An 18,338-nucleotide genomic window follows, 5' to 3' on the forward strand; every position below is an offset into this window, starting at 1 on the left:
TAAAAAGGAAGCCTCTTCTTTTAGAAAAGGACTACAAAATTAAAAGATTTAGTTTGTATCGGGCTATACTCTTAAGTCTTAAAAAGGATTTGAAACTTTAAGCTGTGTTAGGTAACAATAGTTATTTGGTCTATGTTTAGTCTTTAAAGTTGGCATTTTCAAACTACTATAAATTTTAGATCAACATGGTGTTGAGACGAACCTAGAAGTGTTGGGCTTAGCTAAAAGAGCTGGCCAAGTTTTAAATTCGGTTCTAAATAAAAAAAAAATTTAAATCTGCCTCTTTTTAAAAAACTAAATTTAGAATTATTAGTTTTTATTAAACTTGAACGATCATTGCTTTTACCAATCAAAGAAATTAACTTTATTAAAACATAAATTTTGTTTTACTTTTATGACGTAATTTATGGTAACCGGGTGCCACACTTTGTTTACTACTCTTGCTGCTAAAGACGTGCACAATAACTTATCAAATACATTTGTTAATATTTAAGTTTAGTGTTTGTTGGCTATTTTTGTAATTTAGGGAATATGTTAGGGTTTGTCACCAACATATTAAGGGTAACATCATCCCAATTCAATATTGCTAGAACTTTATTTACCCACAGACAGCCACATTTGTTTACCGCAATAAAATCGACGAACGAAATTTCGAGCATTTTTCCAAATCAACAGCTATCAGTTCGCTTTGTTAAACGTGGTATGGACTTTCAACCGAATTCGTACAAACGTATTCGCAAGCACGGGTGGAAAACAACAATGAAAACTGTAAATGGACAAATTCAAATTATTAGAAGAATGATAAAGGGTGTTTCAAGAAGACGATTAACTCATTAACAGTTTGAATTTTTGTGTGTGTATTATGTTGTTAAAATGTAACTAATGACTTAAACTACATTGTACAAGCAAAAGTTTCATTTTCATATTTGTAATATTTTATGTGTTCAACATGGACAATAATTATAATAGAAACTTGAAAAAAATAACCCTTTTTTAAACATTTTTATCATACCTTGTTGTTATAGATGTTTTTAGCATAATATATTTAAGTGTTTGTAATTTTTGTTTAAAATGGAAAGAGCGAGACCCCAGCGGCCACCTCAACCTAATGTCTCGGCTCCCTTATTTTCGGACAAGTATCATGAATTAAAAGAATATTATTTTACTTCAATGTGTTACGTTCGCAATGGTTTGGACGCCGATGAAAAAGGAAATTCTTCAGATTCGGTTCAACATTATCTTAATGCACTTCAGTGCATTGAGAAAGGATTATCAATACAACTTCCACCCAATGTAACCGAGAATGAGCAAAATCGGGCAAACGGGATGACTGTAAAAATGGCACAAGCATTAGAAAGTGTTCAAACGAGGTTATATGTTTTACAAAGCACAATTAATGAGCCCTCAGCACCTGCTTACTCTGAAGAGTTACCAGCAGGCCATCATACTTCTTTAATAGGCACAGAGCAAGGCGATCCAATGAGTTCAAGTAATGTTATGATTGAAGATGCAGTTGAGCTACTCAACATTCCAAGCGGTGTTCAATTATTTTGTGTATCGTCAAATAATGAAGTTGCCCCACCAACTTATCCTGGTTCTTTACAGATTGTTTTACTTGATAATGTGGCTAATGGGGCTCCACCAGCTTTTGTGAAAGTTGGTGATTGGGTATATCCTTTATTACCTGGACAGTCACCCATTTTACGCTGCCACAATGGTGCTTATGTTTTTCCCAATGTATCTGTATCACAAAATAGTTCTCAACCTGAATCAATTGGAATCGTGATCTCAAATTCAATTGATGCTTCTTATCGAGAGATGTTTGAAAATATTTTAGAAAATTATGCAGTGTTGCATGTGCAAACTGTTTCACCTGAAGGTGAACCTGATCTTAATTTAAGCGATATGGTTGCTGATGTGGAACCCTCTGCTCCCGAAGAGGATAAAGAAGAAGTGGAAGAAACGACTAGTGTAAAAATTGCCCAAGGCCTTGAGAAGGGTGCTGAATGGATTAGCTGGGGTTTAGCAAAGGGTGCTGCATTCACATCATCGCTTATCAAGCAAGGTGCAGATAAGTTACAAAGCAACATTAAGCCTAATGATAAAGAGGCAGAAATTAATCCAAATGTTGAAAAGGGTTTATACTACACACACCAGGCTACAAAAGTAACTGTGAAAGTGAGTGCGGCAATGATAAAGGGATTATGCCTTGTCACTAAAGAAGTTGCAAAAGTGGTTACTCCTCATATAAAATCATATACAGATTCTTTGTTACCAAAAAGCGCTGTTGAGAAAGACGACAAGGGAATGTCCAAAGTAGACGAAGCTTTATATGTAGCTGGGGCAGGCTTAAGTGGTTTTACCACAGTATGGACCAGTCTTGAAAAGTCCGGTTTTGCAATTGCTAAATCAATGTCCAATGCAACAGTTGACACAGTACAACACAAATATGGTTCTGCAGCTGGCAGAGCTACCAGCCATGGAATGGGTGCTGCTCTAAATGCAGGTAAAACTATGTTTAACTTGGACAACCTTGGCCTTAAAGCAATTGCAAAACGAACGGCCAAAGACACTGGAAAAGCTTTTCTGGTAAGTTATGCAAATAGAAGTGAAAAGAAAAAAGTTCCAATGGATATTGTTGAAAATGGGGAAACAAGCACCAGTCAAAGCAAACAGGCTGTTAGCAAGTTACAAGAAAAAAACTAAAAATTTTGTTTTTTTAAATTTTCGTCATTTTGTATCAAATATATTTAAAGTTTTATCTTTTTTAGTGAACTGTTTATGACTAACACAAAAGTATGTTTAACACTTTAAAATCAATTTTTCAAGTTTAAATTTTAAATATAAAACTATTTTATATATATATATATATTATAGTCTTTTAAAACTTTTGCTGTTAGTTTTTGTTTATGGACACTGCAATTTTTTTCGTTACTAGTTCTGGTTGTTCTACTTAAGTTCTAATTTTATTATGCAATTTCATTACTTTATTTTAAGAATTGCACTTTGTTTTTTCTAGTTTAGTGTAGCAAATTTTTATTGCAATTTCCCTGTATATATATATATACCTATTACTCTGTTGATAATCAAAAAACATATTCTTTTTTCCTTGCCTGTTTATCAACAATCTCTTCAACATACTTTATGTAATAGAAATATTTCTTTATGTTATATAATAGCATTAAAATAAAACTAAATAAAAACTATTTATTATTAAAGTAGACCATCACAATAAGTAGGTAAAAAATGAATGTTTTAAAAAGCATAAGAGCTCCTCTGCATGGTTTAAAATATTCTTTTTCACCAAATTTATGCAAAATATTAAAGCAAAGTGGTTTAAAATGTAAGTATGGATTAAAAAAAAACACTTCTATTTATGTTATGTTTTAGGTATTTTGTATTGTGGGCCTACTGATTTTGCACTACTTAATGATTTGGGCAAAACTTTTTACTGCTTTCATATATATTACCATGCCCTTGTGTAAGGTGTTAATGGTACTAAATGGTACTAACTTGTAGAAGTCTAATACAGATCGGCAATTAAAGGTTAAGGTACTATCAGATGGTTGAAATATCAAAAACTGTCAAAGGCAACTTAAAAGTGTATTGGGATAACAAAAGTTACACTATGTTTAGGTTTTAAAGTCAGTATTTTTCTGCAAAAAAAGAAATCTATTATTTACTTTCATGTTAATTTTAATTAAATTACAGGTGTAGTTTCATCAACAAGAAAAATGGCAACTGCCGAGCATGAGTTTATGTGGAAAGATGCTTTAAACTTGGAGGGACTTCTCACTGCAGATGAAATATTGATTCGTGATCAGTTCCATACTTATTGTCAGGAAAAATTGATGCCACGTATTACAATGGCTAATCGTAATGAAGGTATTTCCTGGTTGTCTTTCTGTTTATCTTAACTGCTATACAGGTTTAAATCACTGTATGTTCATGTATTGTTTTAGTATTTGTGGGTGTTATGCTTTATTTTATTCAAATTTTTCTGTCTAAAATTATTTTTAAATTGTGTAGTTTTTGATCGGGATATTATGTATGAGATGGGTGAACTAGGAATACTGGGGGCAACAATAAGTGGGTATGGGTGTGCTGGGGCTTCATCTGTTGCATATGGATTACTGGCAAGGTGAGTATTTCTCTTTTAAAAATTTTTTTTGATATACTTTTGATAATTTTTTTGTTTATTGTAAATTATAGCATAATTATATATATTCAAAAATGAAATCTTTTAGTTTTAACCAATAATATATAAAAAATGCAAAATTGCTAGTTAGTTTTTTTTAACAAATTTTAAATTTAGTTATCATGTAACCTCTTAAATTTTAGGGAATGTGAGAGAGTGGATAGTAGTTATAGATCAGCAATGAGTGTGCAATCTTCGTTAGTTATGCATCCAATTAATCAGTACGGAACTGATGCACAGAAGGAAAAATATCTTCCTAAGCTAGGTATATTTCTACTTCCCATGTTCATGTTTGTTTCTAACCAAAAATTGTTTTTCAATCTGGTAATAAACCAAATCGTTATTTTGTAAGGGTGTAAAATCAATTTAAAACAGATTTATAAGCATAAGAATTGTCACTTTGTTTAAATGCTTTGTTTAAAGCACTTTAAGATTTTTATGTATTTAAAATCTAGAAACTAAACAATTTTAAGCTTAACCCCTCTATGTAAACAATTTATATGTTATGTAGTGCCTGTTTGTGTAATGAAAGTAAATAGGCTAGAATAAATTATCATTGTTTTTTTAAGCTAAGGGTGAGCTTGTTGGGGCTTTCGGTCTGACAGAGCCCAACCATGGAAGTGATCCTGGAGGTATGGAAACAAAAGCAGTTTATAACAAAGCAACTGGAGATTATATTCTGAATGGAACAAAATCTTGGTCAGTGCTGGAAACCTTTTTTTAGTGTTATTTATTTAAATCATAAGAGGTCTTGGGTTGATCCCCATTGTTATTAATTATAATATAATGCCCTTGCTATAAACTGTACATAGCAAATTAATTAATTTATTTATTAGGCAAATATTACCAACCTTATCCAAAACTGGCAATGTAAACTTAAAACTGGGCCGGGTTAACAAGTGTCACTGTAAGTTTAGACTGTGACGACCTTCTCACATTGAGGATAAATAAATACAAAATGAACAAAAAGGTTAAAATTTATTAGATTTAAAATAATGGTAAGGATTATAAAAATTACATAGGATTACCAACTCTCCTATTGCGGACGTGTTTGTTGTTTGGGCAAAATGTGCCAAAGAAGGGATGGGAAAGGAAGTAATAAGAGGTTTTGTACTTGACAAAGGAATGAAAGGCTTGTCTGCTCCGAAAATCGAGGGTAAATTCTCACTAAGAGCTTCGATAACCGGTCAAATTGTTATGGAAGATGTTGTGGTACCTGCTAAAAACATGTTTCCCGATATACAAGGACTTAAGGTTAAACATTTAAGTTTTTAGGCCAAATTTTTTAAAACTATATATAAAAAATTTGTGTAAAGTGAAGCAAATGGTTTTATAATATTTATGAAAAAACATGTATTCTTCTAACAATTATTTTTGTAATTTGTTTTATCTGAAACAAATTATTTTAACTTTTTTGTTTGAATAGGGTCCATTCGGTTGCTTAAACAGTGCTAGATACGGAATCGCATGGGGCTCACTTGGAGCAGCTGAGTTTTGTTTATCAACTGCACGACAATATTCATTAGATCGACTTCAATTTAAGAAACCACTAGCTGGTAACCAACTTATCCAGAAAAAATTTGCTGATGCTTTGACTGAGATATCGGTCGGCTTGCAGGCTTGTGTAAGAGTAGGAAGGCTTTTTGATGAGGGAAAGTAAGCTTTTTTATTTAACTTAATTTAATGGGTTGATTGTTAGTTGAATTGTTTAGTAATGTTGTGGTTGTTTGTTTTTTTGTATTTATCTTTATCCGCGATGTGGGAAGGTCAAATGCACCTAAACATAGGGAAAACATCAGTTACTCCAACCCAGTCTAGAGTTGCCTTAAGCAGTTTGGGATATTTTATAGATTATAATTGCTCGAAATTTATGCTGTTGAATAAGTGCTGGCTCAGCAGGAGTTCATACTGTTTAGAGCTCTGTACTTAAGGGTGCTACAGCATGACAGCAGTGGGGATTGAACCTACGACCTCATGTGGTGTAGCAAGTGTTCTTACCACTACACCACGCTGCCTGTTAAAACATTTTGCTTCACAACATGAAGTCATTTGTTTGATTCAGACTGCTGCCATGTTTTAACAAACCTGGGTAAAGCACTGTAAACAGTATAAACTTCTGCCAAGCTCAAAACCAATTGGCAGGTTAATTATGTAGAAATAGGCTTGATAATATTCGAAACTGCCGAAAGGCAGTCCAAGAGTAGATACAAAAAATATTAACAAATTTCTCGTAATCTGAAAAAAATTTTATTCAAAATAAATATTTTACATAGTGCTGCACCTGAAATGATATCAATGATAAAAAGAAATTCATGTGGCAAGTCACTTGATATTGCTCGAAGTATGAGAGATGTGTTGGGTGGGAATGGAGTAAGTGATGAATATCATGTTATCAGACATGTAATGAACCTGGAAGCGGTTAATACTTATGAAGGTTGGTTTATTTTTGAATCCATTTTTTATTTTGTATTTGTTTATCTTTCATGTGTGAGGTTAGTTTAAGGTAGCACTTGTTTCTCTGTGGGATTTAAACCCAAAGTCTCATAAAGTAAGCCGTATGTTCTAACCACTACACCAAAATCCCGGTTACCTTAGCGCAATTTTGTTTAAATGTTGGATTAAATGGTTAAACAAATTTTGAATGTTTTCTATGTTGGATTAATTGTAAAGATGTAGTAATAAGCGTTATATTTAGATTAGTTTATTTATATTTATATATTTTTTTGCATATTTAAATATTAAATAAATTAATATATTACAGGAACGCATGATATACATGCTTTAATTCTTGGAAGGGCAATTACTGGTTTACAAGCCTTTACTCATTAATAACATTTTTATAACAAATATATTTATAAACTGTTCATAAAATTTATTTGTTTGTATATTAAATTATTTTGGTATAGAATATGGTGTTTAATAAATTATGATTTAGTTCTTTTTTAAACACGAAATTGTGCTCTTTTTTTCTATCACTTTTTTGCCAACCCTTATTCATCTTATTGGTAAATACATTTTTGTTAAATATAAAAAAATTAATAAATCTTTCGACTGTTTTTTTTCTATGCAATTTACCTAAATTTTCTACGTTTATTTTTTAAGTTATTTTTAAAGTAATATATCAACATGTTATAATAATTTGTAACTCCTAAGATTTGTGAATATATTTATTTCACTTTTTACCATTGTCATATATTTAACTTTAAACTAAAATATAATTTTCTATTATAAATAGATGTTGTATATAAATTTGGTTAATAAATTTTAATATGACTGGAATTACAAAATATGATGAAATGTTAATTTCTATTATCCTACCTATTCATAATGGAGAATGTTGGATTGTTGATTGTTTAAATTCAATTTTGAACCAAACTTACAATGGTAAAATGGAGTTATGTGTGTTTAATGATGCAAGTACAGATCTCACAGAAACCAACATAAAGAAATACAAGTTTTTATTAAAAGAAAGAAATATTGACCTTGTATACATAAAAGATAAAAAACCGACATTTCCCAAAGGTTTTGAGATTGTTTTTAAACTAAAATATCTTTAGATAAATAAAGTATGTTAACTTTGTTTAATAGTCTTTAGAATTTTTATGAAATTTTTCTAATGAAATATTTAGAGGTTGTTTTATTATAAATTTTGTAAATCCATCTAAATTTTAGGCTGTGGTTATGCCAAAAATCAAGCCATTAAAGCAAGTAGGGGGGAATATTTATGTTTTCAGGATGTGGATGATATCATGCACCCATATAGGATAGAAAAACAATTACAAGCATCTATAAGTCAACAATGCCAATCCTTAATAGGATGTAAGGTACTTTATTTGTTTAAATATGTTTGTTATTAAGAATTTGGATTAATGAATCCTTAATTACATTTTTGGCAGAAAATAAATAGCCTATATGTTTTTGATTAATTACATTAATTTTAAAAATATTTCATGTTCTGTTAATCAGTATTTTAATTATCTTGTGTGTTTTAGCTCTATAAATTCCTTTTAAAGTTTAAAAGTAAAATATGTAAAATACTTCTAGGTTATTCGCAAACCAAATGGATCTACTGCTCGATACACAAAATGGATTAATGATCTAACACCTGAACAATTACAAATTCAAATCTATACTGCCCATGGCCCAACACTTATTATGCCAACTTGGTTTTGTCACAGAAATGTTTTTAATCTTGTTGGTTCTTTCGATGAGGGTGGAAAAGGCGTACCAGAAGATTACATATTTTTTCTTAAATTAGTGAATTTGAAAGTATACATGTATAGGTGTGATGACTTTCTACTAACATACCGACATCACCCTTTAGCAGCAACTATGTCTGTTTCTGAAAAAACTATCTGGGATATTAGAATGTTTAAAATACAAACACAAGTTTTGGTAAAATGGAAAAATTTTACAATATGGAATGCTGGAAAGCAAGGTAGAAGATTTTATAGAGATCTAGATCAAGACAACAAAGAAAAAGTAACTTGCTTCTGTGATGTTGATAAACGAAAATTAGAAAAGGGATTTTATACTTATGAACTGTCAATTTCTAAAACCAAACCCAGAATTCCCATTTGTCATTTTCAAAATGCTCAAAAGCCTTTTGTTATATGTGTAAAACAAGATTTGACTTTGGGTGTGTTTGAAGAAAACTTAAAATCTTTAAATCTTGTAGAAGGAGTTGAATATGTTTATTTTAGTTGACCAAAGTATTACAATTTTAACTTTTGTGCAATATTTTATTTTTTGTTTGATTGATTATCAGTTATATTAACAATGTTTTATACTTTTATCATTTAACATTTTTAAAACTATCACCTTTTTTCCTATTATCCATAGTAAAATTTTGAACAGCACGTTTTCTGTTTTTCTGGAATATAGTTCAGGCTCAGATATGTTTTGTAAGCCTTTGTAGGTTTTATTATGGAGACTAACGGGTAAGGTTAGTTTTCCATGGTTTGATCCTAGGGATGTTCCTGAATCAATTCTAAAATTTTTTTAATAAGTTTTTAATAAATAAATATTTTAAAAAACTAATCGTTTGAAAGAATAACGTCCACCAAAACGACCGTAGCTTCCAGAAATGATGGAGATTTTTTTAGAATAAATTTACGCTAAAATGCAAGTTTGACATGCTTTGGATAAAACTTCTCCTCGAGTAAATCTTCGTTGCGCGCGTTCAATTTGTGTTTGGCTTAGTTAGTTTTGTTACTCAAGATACAAAATAATAATAGATAGTAATGATATCAACAAATGAATATTGCAAAGTGCTCTAATTTATTTTTTTCGAGATCAATCATGTCATCTCCCAAAAGAATGAAAATTGCAGGCGTTGCGGAGGGGGGACTTTGTACAAGCAAAGTTTTAAAAAAGCCAAGAAACGATCTCCAAAATATGTCAAGAGATGAACTTATCCACGCAGCAACTTTTTATAAAAACAACTACGGCCAGTTAAAAAACAGACTTAACGAAAGCTCCTCTAAATTAAACAAAATGACTGTTCGTTTAAACAACCTGAAAATGCGTAGAAAACGAAAAAAGAAAATTAAAGAAATTGATTTTAGCACCGAAAATTATCGCAGGGTTGCCCTTAAATTCTTGTATTTTGGATGGGATTATGAGGGATTACAGGAAAATCCAAATTTAGATGACACAATTGAAAGAATAATAAGAGAGGCAATTAGAGGGACAAAACTTGCTACAGGTAAAATAAGCGTAACAAGATGTGGTCGTACTGATAAGGGTGTTAGTGCCTTTTGTCAAGTAATTACTGTTATGCTTAGGACTAAACTAACATCTGGTTCCCAAATTTGTAAAGCGAATGACTTGCTTTATTTTGAGGACTTGACCAAAGAAGAAATCATAAACAACATTCAATCTAAGGCAGATCTAAAAACAGATTGTATTACACCAGGATGTGATCAAGAAAGTGCAATAGCAAATAACCAGGACCAACGAAAAAATACATCTCCAATACAAATGGACTGTGATCCCGCTGTAAAGGATGTTAGTAATGAAGAGGAAGAATTTGAATATGTTACCATGCTCAATCGTGTACTTCCTGAGGAGATAAAAGTTCTTGCCTGGGCACCAGTTGATTTGGACTTTAGTGCTCGATTCAAATGCACCGGAAGGGAATATCGTTACTATTTTCCCCGTGGGAAATTAGATATAGATCGAATGAATGATGGAGCAAAGCGGTTTGTCGGATTGCACGACTTTCGAAATTTTGGAAAAGTCAATGTTCTTAACTGCATGAACTATGTTCGTCGAATATTTGAATTTGAAGTAAAGTTGTGTAATGAAGTTGTAGAACCACTGCCCCATGATATGTGTTATGCTCAAATTAAAGGTTCAGGTTTTATATATCACCAAGTTCGTAGCATGATGACTATGCTTTTTCTTATTGGAATGGAACATGAAGAAGCTGGTGTTATTACAGAACTACTTGATGTTGAAAAAAATAAATGCAAACCTGCTTTTGGACTAGCTCCCCCATACCCACTTGTGCTTTATGACTGTAAATATGAGAATGTCAAATGGAGGGTGCCTTCTCATTCAATTTTATCTACTTTGATACAATTACAATCAAGTTGGACTGAATTTGCAGTAAAAGCCCAAATGGCTAAAGAATGTGCATTGCTTTGTCAAAATAATGACGAAATTCAAATCGAAAATGAACCAAAGGCAGAGAAATTAAAAAAAGACCAATTTGTAGGCCGGACACCACATGAACTTTCTCGATCTTACGACTTAAATTCCACACTCCATGGCATACATTCAAAGCTTATATCTGATTGTTATTCACTGGATAAAGCAAAATACAAACCAATTCTTACTAGACAAAAGGGTTTAAGTATCACTCAACATTTGGATCATTTGGAAGAAAAGAAGATTCGCATAGAAAAAAGAGAGGCACACAACTCTGATATTTTTAATAAAGAGCAAAATTCAGATTAAATTTTAATTATTTTTGTGTTTTTTTTGTATTTTACCTAACTAGGCTTATTTCTTGGATAAATTTTGTGCTATTTGTGTTTTTTATAATAGTATTAAAGTAAACTTTAATTTGAAAACATAAGGTCGAAATTCTCTTAAATTTGAGAAACATTTTAATAAAATTTTTATCATGATTTTAACAGAAATGATTATAAATAATTAGAGAATTAAAAAACATGATTATGATAAAAAACTAATTGACAAACTGTAAGATAGAAAAGAAAATATGCTACCTGCTGGTAAGACAATTTTTTTAAGTCACTTGTTTACAAAATATTTTTAAGGCATAAAATATAGGTGCTATAAGGTATTTCTATTTAACCACAAATTTATTGTTGATTTAGCTGGCTTAAATGGATAAACTCTTAGGTTTGTTGTTGTAGGCCCATACTTTGCATCAGCCGGCGACAGTATTAAAATATGGGACACAAAAACTTTGGAAGTGGTCAAACAATACAACTTTCACAAAGGAAATGTGAAGGACTTGTCATGGAGTAGAAACAACAATGTAAATAAACCTTGTTGTTGTTATTTTTACAAAAAATGTTATTTATATCAATGTTCTTAAAAAAATGCTTTTTGTTTTTTTAAGTTTTAAAATTTATCATTATTTCAGTTTTTATGCAGCGTTTCTTCAACTGGTGACAAAATTATTTTAAGCGATTGTTTTCTGTCTGCTAAAGACAAACCTAAGGTATTCAATAAACTTCTCAGAACAGCATCATAAAGATATATAATTTAATAAATAAATATATGATCATAAATCTAAATGTTTTAAAAAATCAAGTTTTATAATTTTGATTTAAACAGATAATTGCAGAACATGGGGTAAGTGAAAATCAAACTTGTGTAAGGGTCTCACCCCGGGACAAATCGATCTACACAGCTGGGGTTTCAGGGGATGTTAATATTTGGGAGACAGAAACCGGAAAACTTAAAAAATCTTACAAGGTATTTTTAAGTTGTTTTCTATTAAATGTTAAAATTAGTTTTAAGGTATCCTTGGGTTTCATATAAACTAAACATTGAAATTTTTCTTGTTTTGGTATTTCATAGGAACAAATTTACAGGAAATTTGTATTTTAATAAAAAGTTGAAGTTGTCATTGAGATAGTAACTGATTTAAGTTTAAGTAATACTTAGTTAATACTTAACTAGGTTAAGTTAACTAAAACGAGTTAATGTGGTAATGAAGTTTACTAAATGAGTTAAAAAAATTGGTGATTTATCGTATTTAAATAATTACAACTGCATTTTTGTGTTTTATACACAGAACACTCACAATGAACCAGTTACATGTATTTCTTTAAATATTTTCGAATCTCATTTTGCATCGGGGAGCAACAAAGGTGACGTTGTGATCAGAAATCTTAGCTCAGATGTTGTTACTAAACCGACCAATCAAAAGAGTGGACAAGCCGTTCGTGGCATGACCTTTTCACCATGGAAATACTCCCTATTGGGTATGTGTTTGATCTAATTTTAAATTAATAATTTTTTTTTGGCAACATTCTTATAGGAAATTAAAAGGGTTACATTTCTGTCTAATCACCAAAAACTGTTTCAAAAAATAAACATTTGACATAAACCATATATCCCAAATTGTCATGATAACGAAATTGAGGCATTTTTTAGTAATGCTCTTTAAATTTCAAAAGATTTTTAAACCTGAATGATGTTTTTAAAATTTTTTTTTGAGGAAATGTTTTTGTTTGGTAATAGTTAATTTTTTTATATTTGCTGTTTATTGATTTATTTTGATTGTGGTAAAACTTTATTTATGGTGTAACCTAATGTAACAGTCTTAATCCCCCTTCCTGAATTTAATGTCTTTCTTATTGTTCATTTGTCCAATTATTGACATTTTGCATAATTAGTGGTTAGTGCTATACTTTTTAGATTAAATTTTTCCGCCTAAATACTTTCTGTTTTTTAAGGTATGGCAATGGATGATGGAAGTTTAAACTTATGGGATACCTTGCACTCTAAGGTACACTGTAACTTTAGTGAAATACATAAGGCTCCAGCTATGGATGTTGTGTTCTCAACTGTTAACGATATGTTGATGGCTTCAGTTGGTTTGGACAAGTCCATGATTGTGTATGACTACAAAAATCACAAGTAAGTTAAAAAATTTTTGTATTCAATAAAATGTTTTCATAAATATGTAAATTATTTTTTAATTTAATAGCGAATTTATTTGGATCAGTATTATAGTGTTAGATTGTTTAACATTAATGATACTATACTGTTTTAGGTTTTTGAACAAGATAATATTGGACCAACCCCTGACTTCCCTGACCTTTGGCCATGACGGTGTGACCCTGTATGCAGGGTCATCACTAGGTCAAATATACCAACTTGACCTTCGATCTTTAAACCAGGCTAAAAAACAGGTCACTGGTCATTCAACATCAGTTCAAAGGGTCACAATACAAAATCAAATTAAGGTATTTAAAAAAATATTTTATAATTGCTTTTTTTTACAGCCTGCATTTTGCTAGTTGTAAAAAGTATATGCCACGACAATTTACCCGGTCACCATAAACAGGTTTTTCATTTATAAATTGGACGTACATACATAAGTTTAACCGGCAGCATGGTGTAGTGGTAAAAACACTTGCTACACCACACATGAGGTAGATGACGAGGGTTCAATCCCCACTGCTCTCATGCTGTAGTGCCCTTGAGTAAGGTGCTATAAACCCTTAATCAGCAGCATAATTATCAGGCAATTATAATCTATATAATATCCCAAACTGCCACAGGCAAGTTTTCTAAGGGCATTTTATATATATTACAGTGTTTTTAATTGCGTTTTAAACCTTAGAAATAATTTTTGTTGGAAAATGTTTTCTTTTTTGTTTTACTGTTAATGTTATTTACATTCACAAAAAAATGTTATTTAATATTTTGTGATTTTCAACTTATTTAGGTAAAAGACAAAAAGCATAGTAATTCACATAAGTCTAAAGTTATTCATCAGGAAGATGATATTACCAATTCCACAAAGAAACCGTCAACAAATATTTCAAACAGTACGTTAAGCTTTTTCTTAATACAAAGAGATATTACTTTTTTTACAATTTTTTGCACATCATTTAAAGTCACAAGAAAAAAATAGGCTATACAATAAACAATACATTAGTGAAGGAAAAAAATGATAAAATCTAATACATGATTTAAAATATGATCAAATAATTGAATATTTAGACAAGAATTTACAATTTAACATAACATAGTCGCCAATCTTAAAAAAAAACAATTAATAATTTGAAAGAATGTTGTATTTTAAATAAAAAATTTACGTAATTTTGTTGTATTCCCTAGAAATGTATGGTAAAGGAGAAGGAGATGAACTAAATAAATTTACATTTTCACCTTATAATAAAACTAAGGCTTCGCCTGAAATCTTGACAAATGGTAAGTTCATAATTTTGTTTGGTATGAACTGGGTTAACCTTTATAAACTTGAGTTCTGTGGTTTTATTTACGGTGCAACATTAATTATTAATTTTGTTAGTTTTTTTTCAGGTTAAACTAATTAACACTTGTTATTTTTAAGTGTTTGGATGTTGTATTTTTTTAAGTGTTTTGGATATTGTTGACTTACAAGTTAGTGATATTATTTAAATATTAACTTTGTTTTTTTTTGTTACAAGGTACAATTTATTGCCACTATTTCTTACTCAAGTATGTTTAAGAACCTCCGAAATAAAAATTAAATAAGGACTAACTAATTCTTTTATCGAAATTCTAAGATTATTTTTTTTCAATGTTAAAATTGAGGTTTACCAAATGGCAACCATCCTAGCAAACCACCAGAAACCAGTTATACCGCTTCGACACCAGCCCCTAACCTTCCATATCAACAAGGATTTGAAGGAGTGTTGTCACCACTACAAGATGATACATTCGGTCATGTTTCTTTTCCATCTGTTGGGGGTAGTTTTAATATGACGGGTACTACCTTTACATCATCAGTTGGAGATTACTGTGATGGTATGCTGAAATACTTTAAAATTGCTTTGTTCAAATATGAAATAGAGATTATTTTTTGTACATAACTTTTTTTGATCCAAAAGGCTGAGTTTATGGCTCGAACATAGGGTTAGTTTGTGGACCGTTAACTTTATGGTGACTTACTTAGGGGCCCTATCAAATGTAAGCAGTTGGAATTGAAACAAAACTTTTAGTCAAGAAGTCAAATGTTCTAACCTGAAATTTATTTGCCTGTGTGTAAATTAATGTTTTACCAAAATATATCTGTTTTGTATTTACCTTGTGTTATGTCTTAGATGTTTTATCCCCCCTTGGTAGTTCTTCTAAGCCAGCAATGCAACGTACCCCGAACCCAGGGCTCCAAATCCACAGCCGCACCTCACCCCACCCTCTGCGCCAATCTTACAACACAGGAAACAGCACTCCTGTTAACCCCACAAAAAAACACCCCAAAAACATTACAGAGCCTGAAACCTCTAGTGTGACTACATTGAGTAGTAACATAGATCAGTTAAAGCTGCCCCAAACTGGGGTGGGGGTTCAAAATAATTTAAAATCCCAGCCAAGGGTGCATGTTGCTAATGAGCATTTACCAAGTTCAGCTAGTTCCTCTTCAAGCGTAGCTAATTCAAGTTCAAGATCCACTGTTGTTAATGAAACTGTAACTAACGCTACAATACAACCAAGTAATTTTGCCATCTTTTAAAATACCTAAATTTAAGTTACACAAGATAAATTAAAATTTTTTTAGTTGCGATGACCCAAGTTAGTAAGGTTAGCGGCATTGAATTTCAAAATCCGATTACAATAACCGCTGTTAAAGACTTGATTGATGAATTGGGGTAAGGAAATATCAGCTTTAATATAAAATGTTGTTTTCTTAACTTTTAAACTAAATAAATTTAAATTTATGTTTATTTTTTTTTTTACATTTTTCAAGTTTAAATAAGTTATTTATTTACAATTGTTTAATTTTTTAGTGACAACATAAGACAACAACACAATGAAAATTTATCCCAAATGGTCAAATTGTTTCTTCAACATGAAGAAATAGTTCGACAAACAATTGAAAATCGGGAATGTGGAATTAACAATCAACTTTTAATGGAAATTGAAAGGTTAAAAGAGGAAAATGAAATGTTAAGAAGAATATACTAGAGGTAAGTAGAAGTGTTACTACTTTTTTAAAATATGTATTGTCTGTCATCACTGAAAAACATTTTTTTTATCTATAAAATTTCTTTTTCTAAAGTCCCTTCTTTAAAATGCTTTTTAGAATTTAAAAAAAAATTTCGTTTTTGGGAATATGTCAATTTAGTCAAATGTTTTAGTGATATGGGCCGATAAAGTATACTAAATATTTACCTTTTCTTACATTTATTTATCCTTAAACCTAAACATAGAATCACATCCATTACTCCGACCCGCTCTCGAGTTGTTTGAGCAGTTTGAAATGTTATTGAATATAATTGCTTGCTAAATCCAACCTGCTAATTAAGTGTTGGCTCGGCAGGAGTTCATAACCTTTATAACGCCTAACTCAAGGGTGCTACAGCATGAAAGCATTCGGAATTAAACCCGGGACCTCATGTAGTAAAGACAAGTGTCCTCTGCTCTTAAAGCTTGTTTTGTTTAATTTTTTAGGAGATATTAAAAGTTTGTTTTTGCATAGAAATCAGTTAAACTATTTTTATATCAGCGTCCTGTCTTCCTTTATGAAATGAATTATATTTAAAGTTCCATGGTGAAAATTGACGCTTCACCTTTTAAAATCAACATCTTGTCCTTGTCTTTTACGATTTTTTTTACTGGATGTTTGGTGTTTTGCTATCTGAAAATTATTTTTTAAATTTTTGTCCCACAAGCTGGCCCTATTGTGCTTTGCGCACACATGTTTCTTTTTTACACACTGTACAGCCATCTGGTGCCTATATTTCTATGTATTTATAAATATAAGTCTTCATATTTATCTTTTTTTTTTAGAAAGTGAATTTGCTTGAACGCAAAGCTAAAAGTAGAAAAAAACATTTTAGATATTTATAAAAAAGTTACCTGTACCTCAATTCTGTATACTTTATAAAAATAAAGCAAAAAATAATATAATGAAGGGAAATAGATGAAATTTTTGGATTTGATAGTAGTAAAATGTTGTTAAATTTTTTCTGGGTGTTTTTTTATATTTGCAGTGTCACCTGCTGCTATTATATTAAGATTATAATTTATTGTTTACCTTTTTTGATACTTGCTTAATACAGTTATGTCCAAATAATTTTTGATTAAATTTTGACAATTCAGTATGCTGAAAGTGGATTAGATTTTTATAATTAAACATATAATCAGTATTGAGTGGATTTATTTTTTGGTAATATGTTTTACCGACATAAATATTGCTTATTAAATTAAAAACTCAAATTTAATCTGATTAAATATAAGATTGAAGGTCTCCCTTTTTATTTACCGGACAAAGGGCCCTATCTAAGATATCAAATGAACAGTTTGGCAGATGTGTTACGAATAATTTTTTAATTAAATATTAACGGTGCGGTGGTTAAATATTACATTTAATCCCCTATTTAATAAGGAAATGTATATGTTTTGACGTGTGAAAAACACGTTGTTTATTTAATGCGATCCTTTAACAACTGGTTTTAGGTCGGTCGGTAGGATGACATTTCAAGGGCTTGCACATTTTAATTATTATGTCATAAGTTAGCCAGAAACGTCGAACGAGAATTTATCGCTGAAGTCTTTTTTCTATTTAATATTGTTTTTTTTAATCAATAACCTAGCTAATGAATAATGCAAATATCCTGCATTTTGGTCGGACAACTAAGACAATTCTACTAGATTAATGAACACTGGTAGCATGTTTAAACACTGGTAGACTGTTCGATAAAAAAACAAGCAAGATAAAAAAGTTTAAACTTTCAAAATTAAAATCTATATTATATTTACTAATACTTTTAATCGGTGTTCAAGGATTAAACAATTACATAAATAAAATGCATAAAATATAAGCTGTACGAATTTTACAATTACGTTTAACATGTTAAATAAAGTGATATAGACGACTTAGTTTGAAAAAATCAACACACTATAACAAGTCTAAAATATTTATGAATAAAAAAGATAAGTT

At 30.5% G+C, this 18,338-nt stretch overlaps 5 protein-coding genes across 6 annotated transcripts; all 5 read left to right on the forward strand.

The window, feature by feature from the left end:
- The first annotated feature begins 838 nt into the window (after positions 1-838).
- On the forward strand, positions 839-2,784 carry LOC145745243 (spartin-like). Its single transcript, XM_082563255.1, has one exon. The coding sequence runs from the start codon at positions 1,072-1,074 to the stop codon at positions 2,704-2,706; it is 1,635 nt and encodes a 544-aa protein (XP_082419381.1). The 5' UTR covers positions 839-1,071; the 3' UTR covers positions 2,707-2,784.
- A 432-nt stretch (positions 2,785-3,216) lies between these two features.
- LOC145744699 (glutaryl-CoA dehydrogenase, mitochondrial-like) lies at positions 3,217-7,375 on the forward strand. The gene is made up of 9 exons (XM_082562619.1): positions 3,217-3,343; positions 3,712-3,885; positions 4,030-4,141; positions 4,342-4,463; positions 4,768-4,897; positions 5,221-5,452; positions 5,625-5,854; positions 6,472-6,632; positions 6,960-7,375. Exons 1-9 carry the CDS (start codon positions 3,247-3,249, stop codon positions 7,025-7,027), a joined length of 1,326 nt encoding a protein of 441 aa, XP_082418745.1. The 5' UTR covers positions 3,217-3,246; the 3' UTR covers positions 7,028-7,375.
- Positions 7,376-7,467: 92 nt separating this feature from the next.
- Positions 7,468-8,905, forward strand: LOC145745927 (queuosine-tRNA galactosyltransferase-like). The gene is made up of 3 exons (XM_082564108.1): positions 7,468-7,720; positions 7,871-8,022; positions 8,243-8,905. The coding sequence occupies exons 1-3, from the start codon at positions 7,468-7,470 to the stop codon at positions 8,903-8,905; spliced, it is 1,068 nt and encodes a 355-aa protein (XP_082420234.1).
- A 466-nt stretch (positions 8,906-9,371) lies between these two features.
- On the forward strand, positions 9,372-11,340 carry LOC145744621 (putative tRNA pseudouridine synthase tag-124). Its single transcript, XM_082562516.1, has one exon. The coding sequence runs from the start codon at positions 9,455-9,457 to the stop codon at positions 11,159-11,161; it is 1,707 nt and encodes a 568-aa protein (XP_082418642.1). The 5' UTR covers positions 9,372-9,454; the 3' UTR covers positions 11,162-11,340.
- Position 11,341: 1 nt separating this feature from the next.
- LOC145744620 (uncharacterized) lies at positions 11,342-17,463 on the forward strand. Of its 2 annotated transcripts, none has more exons than XM_082562514.1 (14): positions 11,342-11,439; positions 11,584-11,708; positions 11,817-11,894; positions 12,011-12,151; positions 12,474-12,663; positions 13,138-13,321; positions 13,458-13,650; positions 14,136-14,238; positions 14,531-14,623; positions 14,990-15,202; positions 15,499-15,888; positions 15,954-16,044; positions 16,183-16,362; positions 17,186-17,463. In XM_082562514.1, exons 1-13 carry the CDS (start codon positions 11,427-11,429, stop codon positions 16,358-16,360), a joined length of 1,992 nt encoding a protein of 663 aa, XP_082418640.1. In that variant the 5' UTR covers positions 11,342-11,426; the 3' UTR covers positions 16,361-16,362; positions 17,186-17,463. The 2 variants fall into 2 exon arrangements, with proteins under 2 accessions (XP_082418640.1, XP_082418641.1); XM_082562515.1 differs by lacking the exon at positions 17,186-17,463 and adding an exon at positions 16,902-17,155.
- The last annotated feature ends 875 nt before the right edge of the window (positions 17,464-18,338 follow it).

The sequence above is a fragment of the Corella eumyota genome, chromosome 3 (assembly GCF_963082875.1).
Source record: "Corella eumyota chromosome 3, kaCorEumy4.1, whole genome shotgun sequence".
Lineage (NCBI taxonomy): Eukaryota > Metazoa > Chordata > Ascidiacea > Phlebobranchia > Corellidae > Corella > Corella eumyota.

Bases quoted from the DNA above. Each gene is read 5' to 3' on its own strand.
- LOC145744620 (XM_082562514.1), top strand. The intron at 11,709-11,816 runs GTAAATAAACCT...TCATTATTTCAG, and splicing joins CATGGAGTAGAAACAACAAT to TTTTTATGCAGCGTTTCTTC. The intron at 14,624-14,989 runs GTAAGTTCATAA...GTTAAAATTGAG, and splicing joins GCCTGAAATCTTGACAAATG to GTTTACCAAATGGCAACCAT.
- LOC145744699 (XM_082562619.1), top strand. From the start codon at position 3,247: ATGAATGTTTTAAAAAGCATAAGAGCTCCTCTGCATGGTTTAAAATAT. The intron at 3,886-4,029 runs GTATTTCCTGGT...TAAATTGTGTAG, and splicing joins AATGGCTAATCGTAATGAAG to TTTTTGATCGGGATATTATG. The intron at 6,633-6,959 runs GTTGGTTTATTT...AATATATTACAG, and splicing joins AGCGGTTAATACTTATGAAG to GAACGCATGATATACATGCT.
- LOC145745243 (XM_082563255.1), top strand. From the start codon at position 1,072: ATGGAAAGAGCGAGACCCCAGCGGCCACCTCAACCTAATGTCTCGGCT.
- LOC145744621 (XM_082562516.1), top strand. From the start codon at position 9,455: ATGAATATTGCAAAGTGCTCTAATTTATTTTTTTCGAGATCAATCATG.
- LOC145745927 (XM_082564108.1), top strand. From the start codon at position 7,468: ATGACTGGAATTACAAAATATGATGAAATGTTAATTTCTATTATCCTA. The intron at 7,721-7,870 runs GTTTTGAGATTG...TCTAAATTTTAG, and splicing joins AAAACCGACATTTCCCAAAG to GCTGTGGTTATGCCAAAAAT. The intron at 8,023-8,242 runs GTACTTTATTTG...AAATACTTCTAG, and splicing joins AATCCTTAATAGGATGTAAG to GTTATTCGCAAACCAAATGG.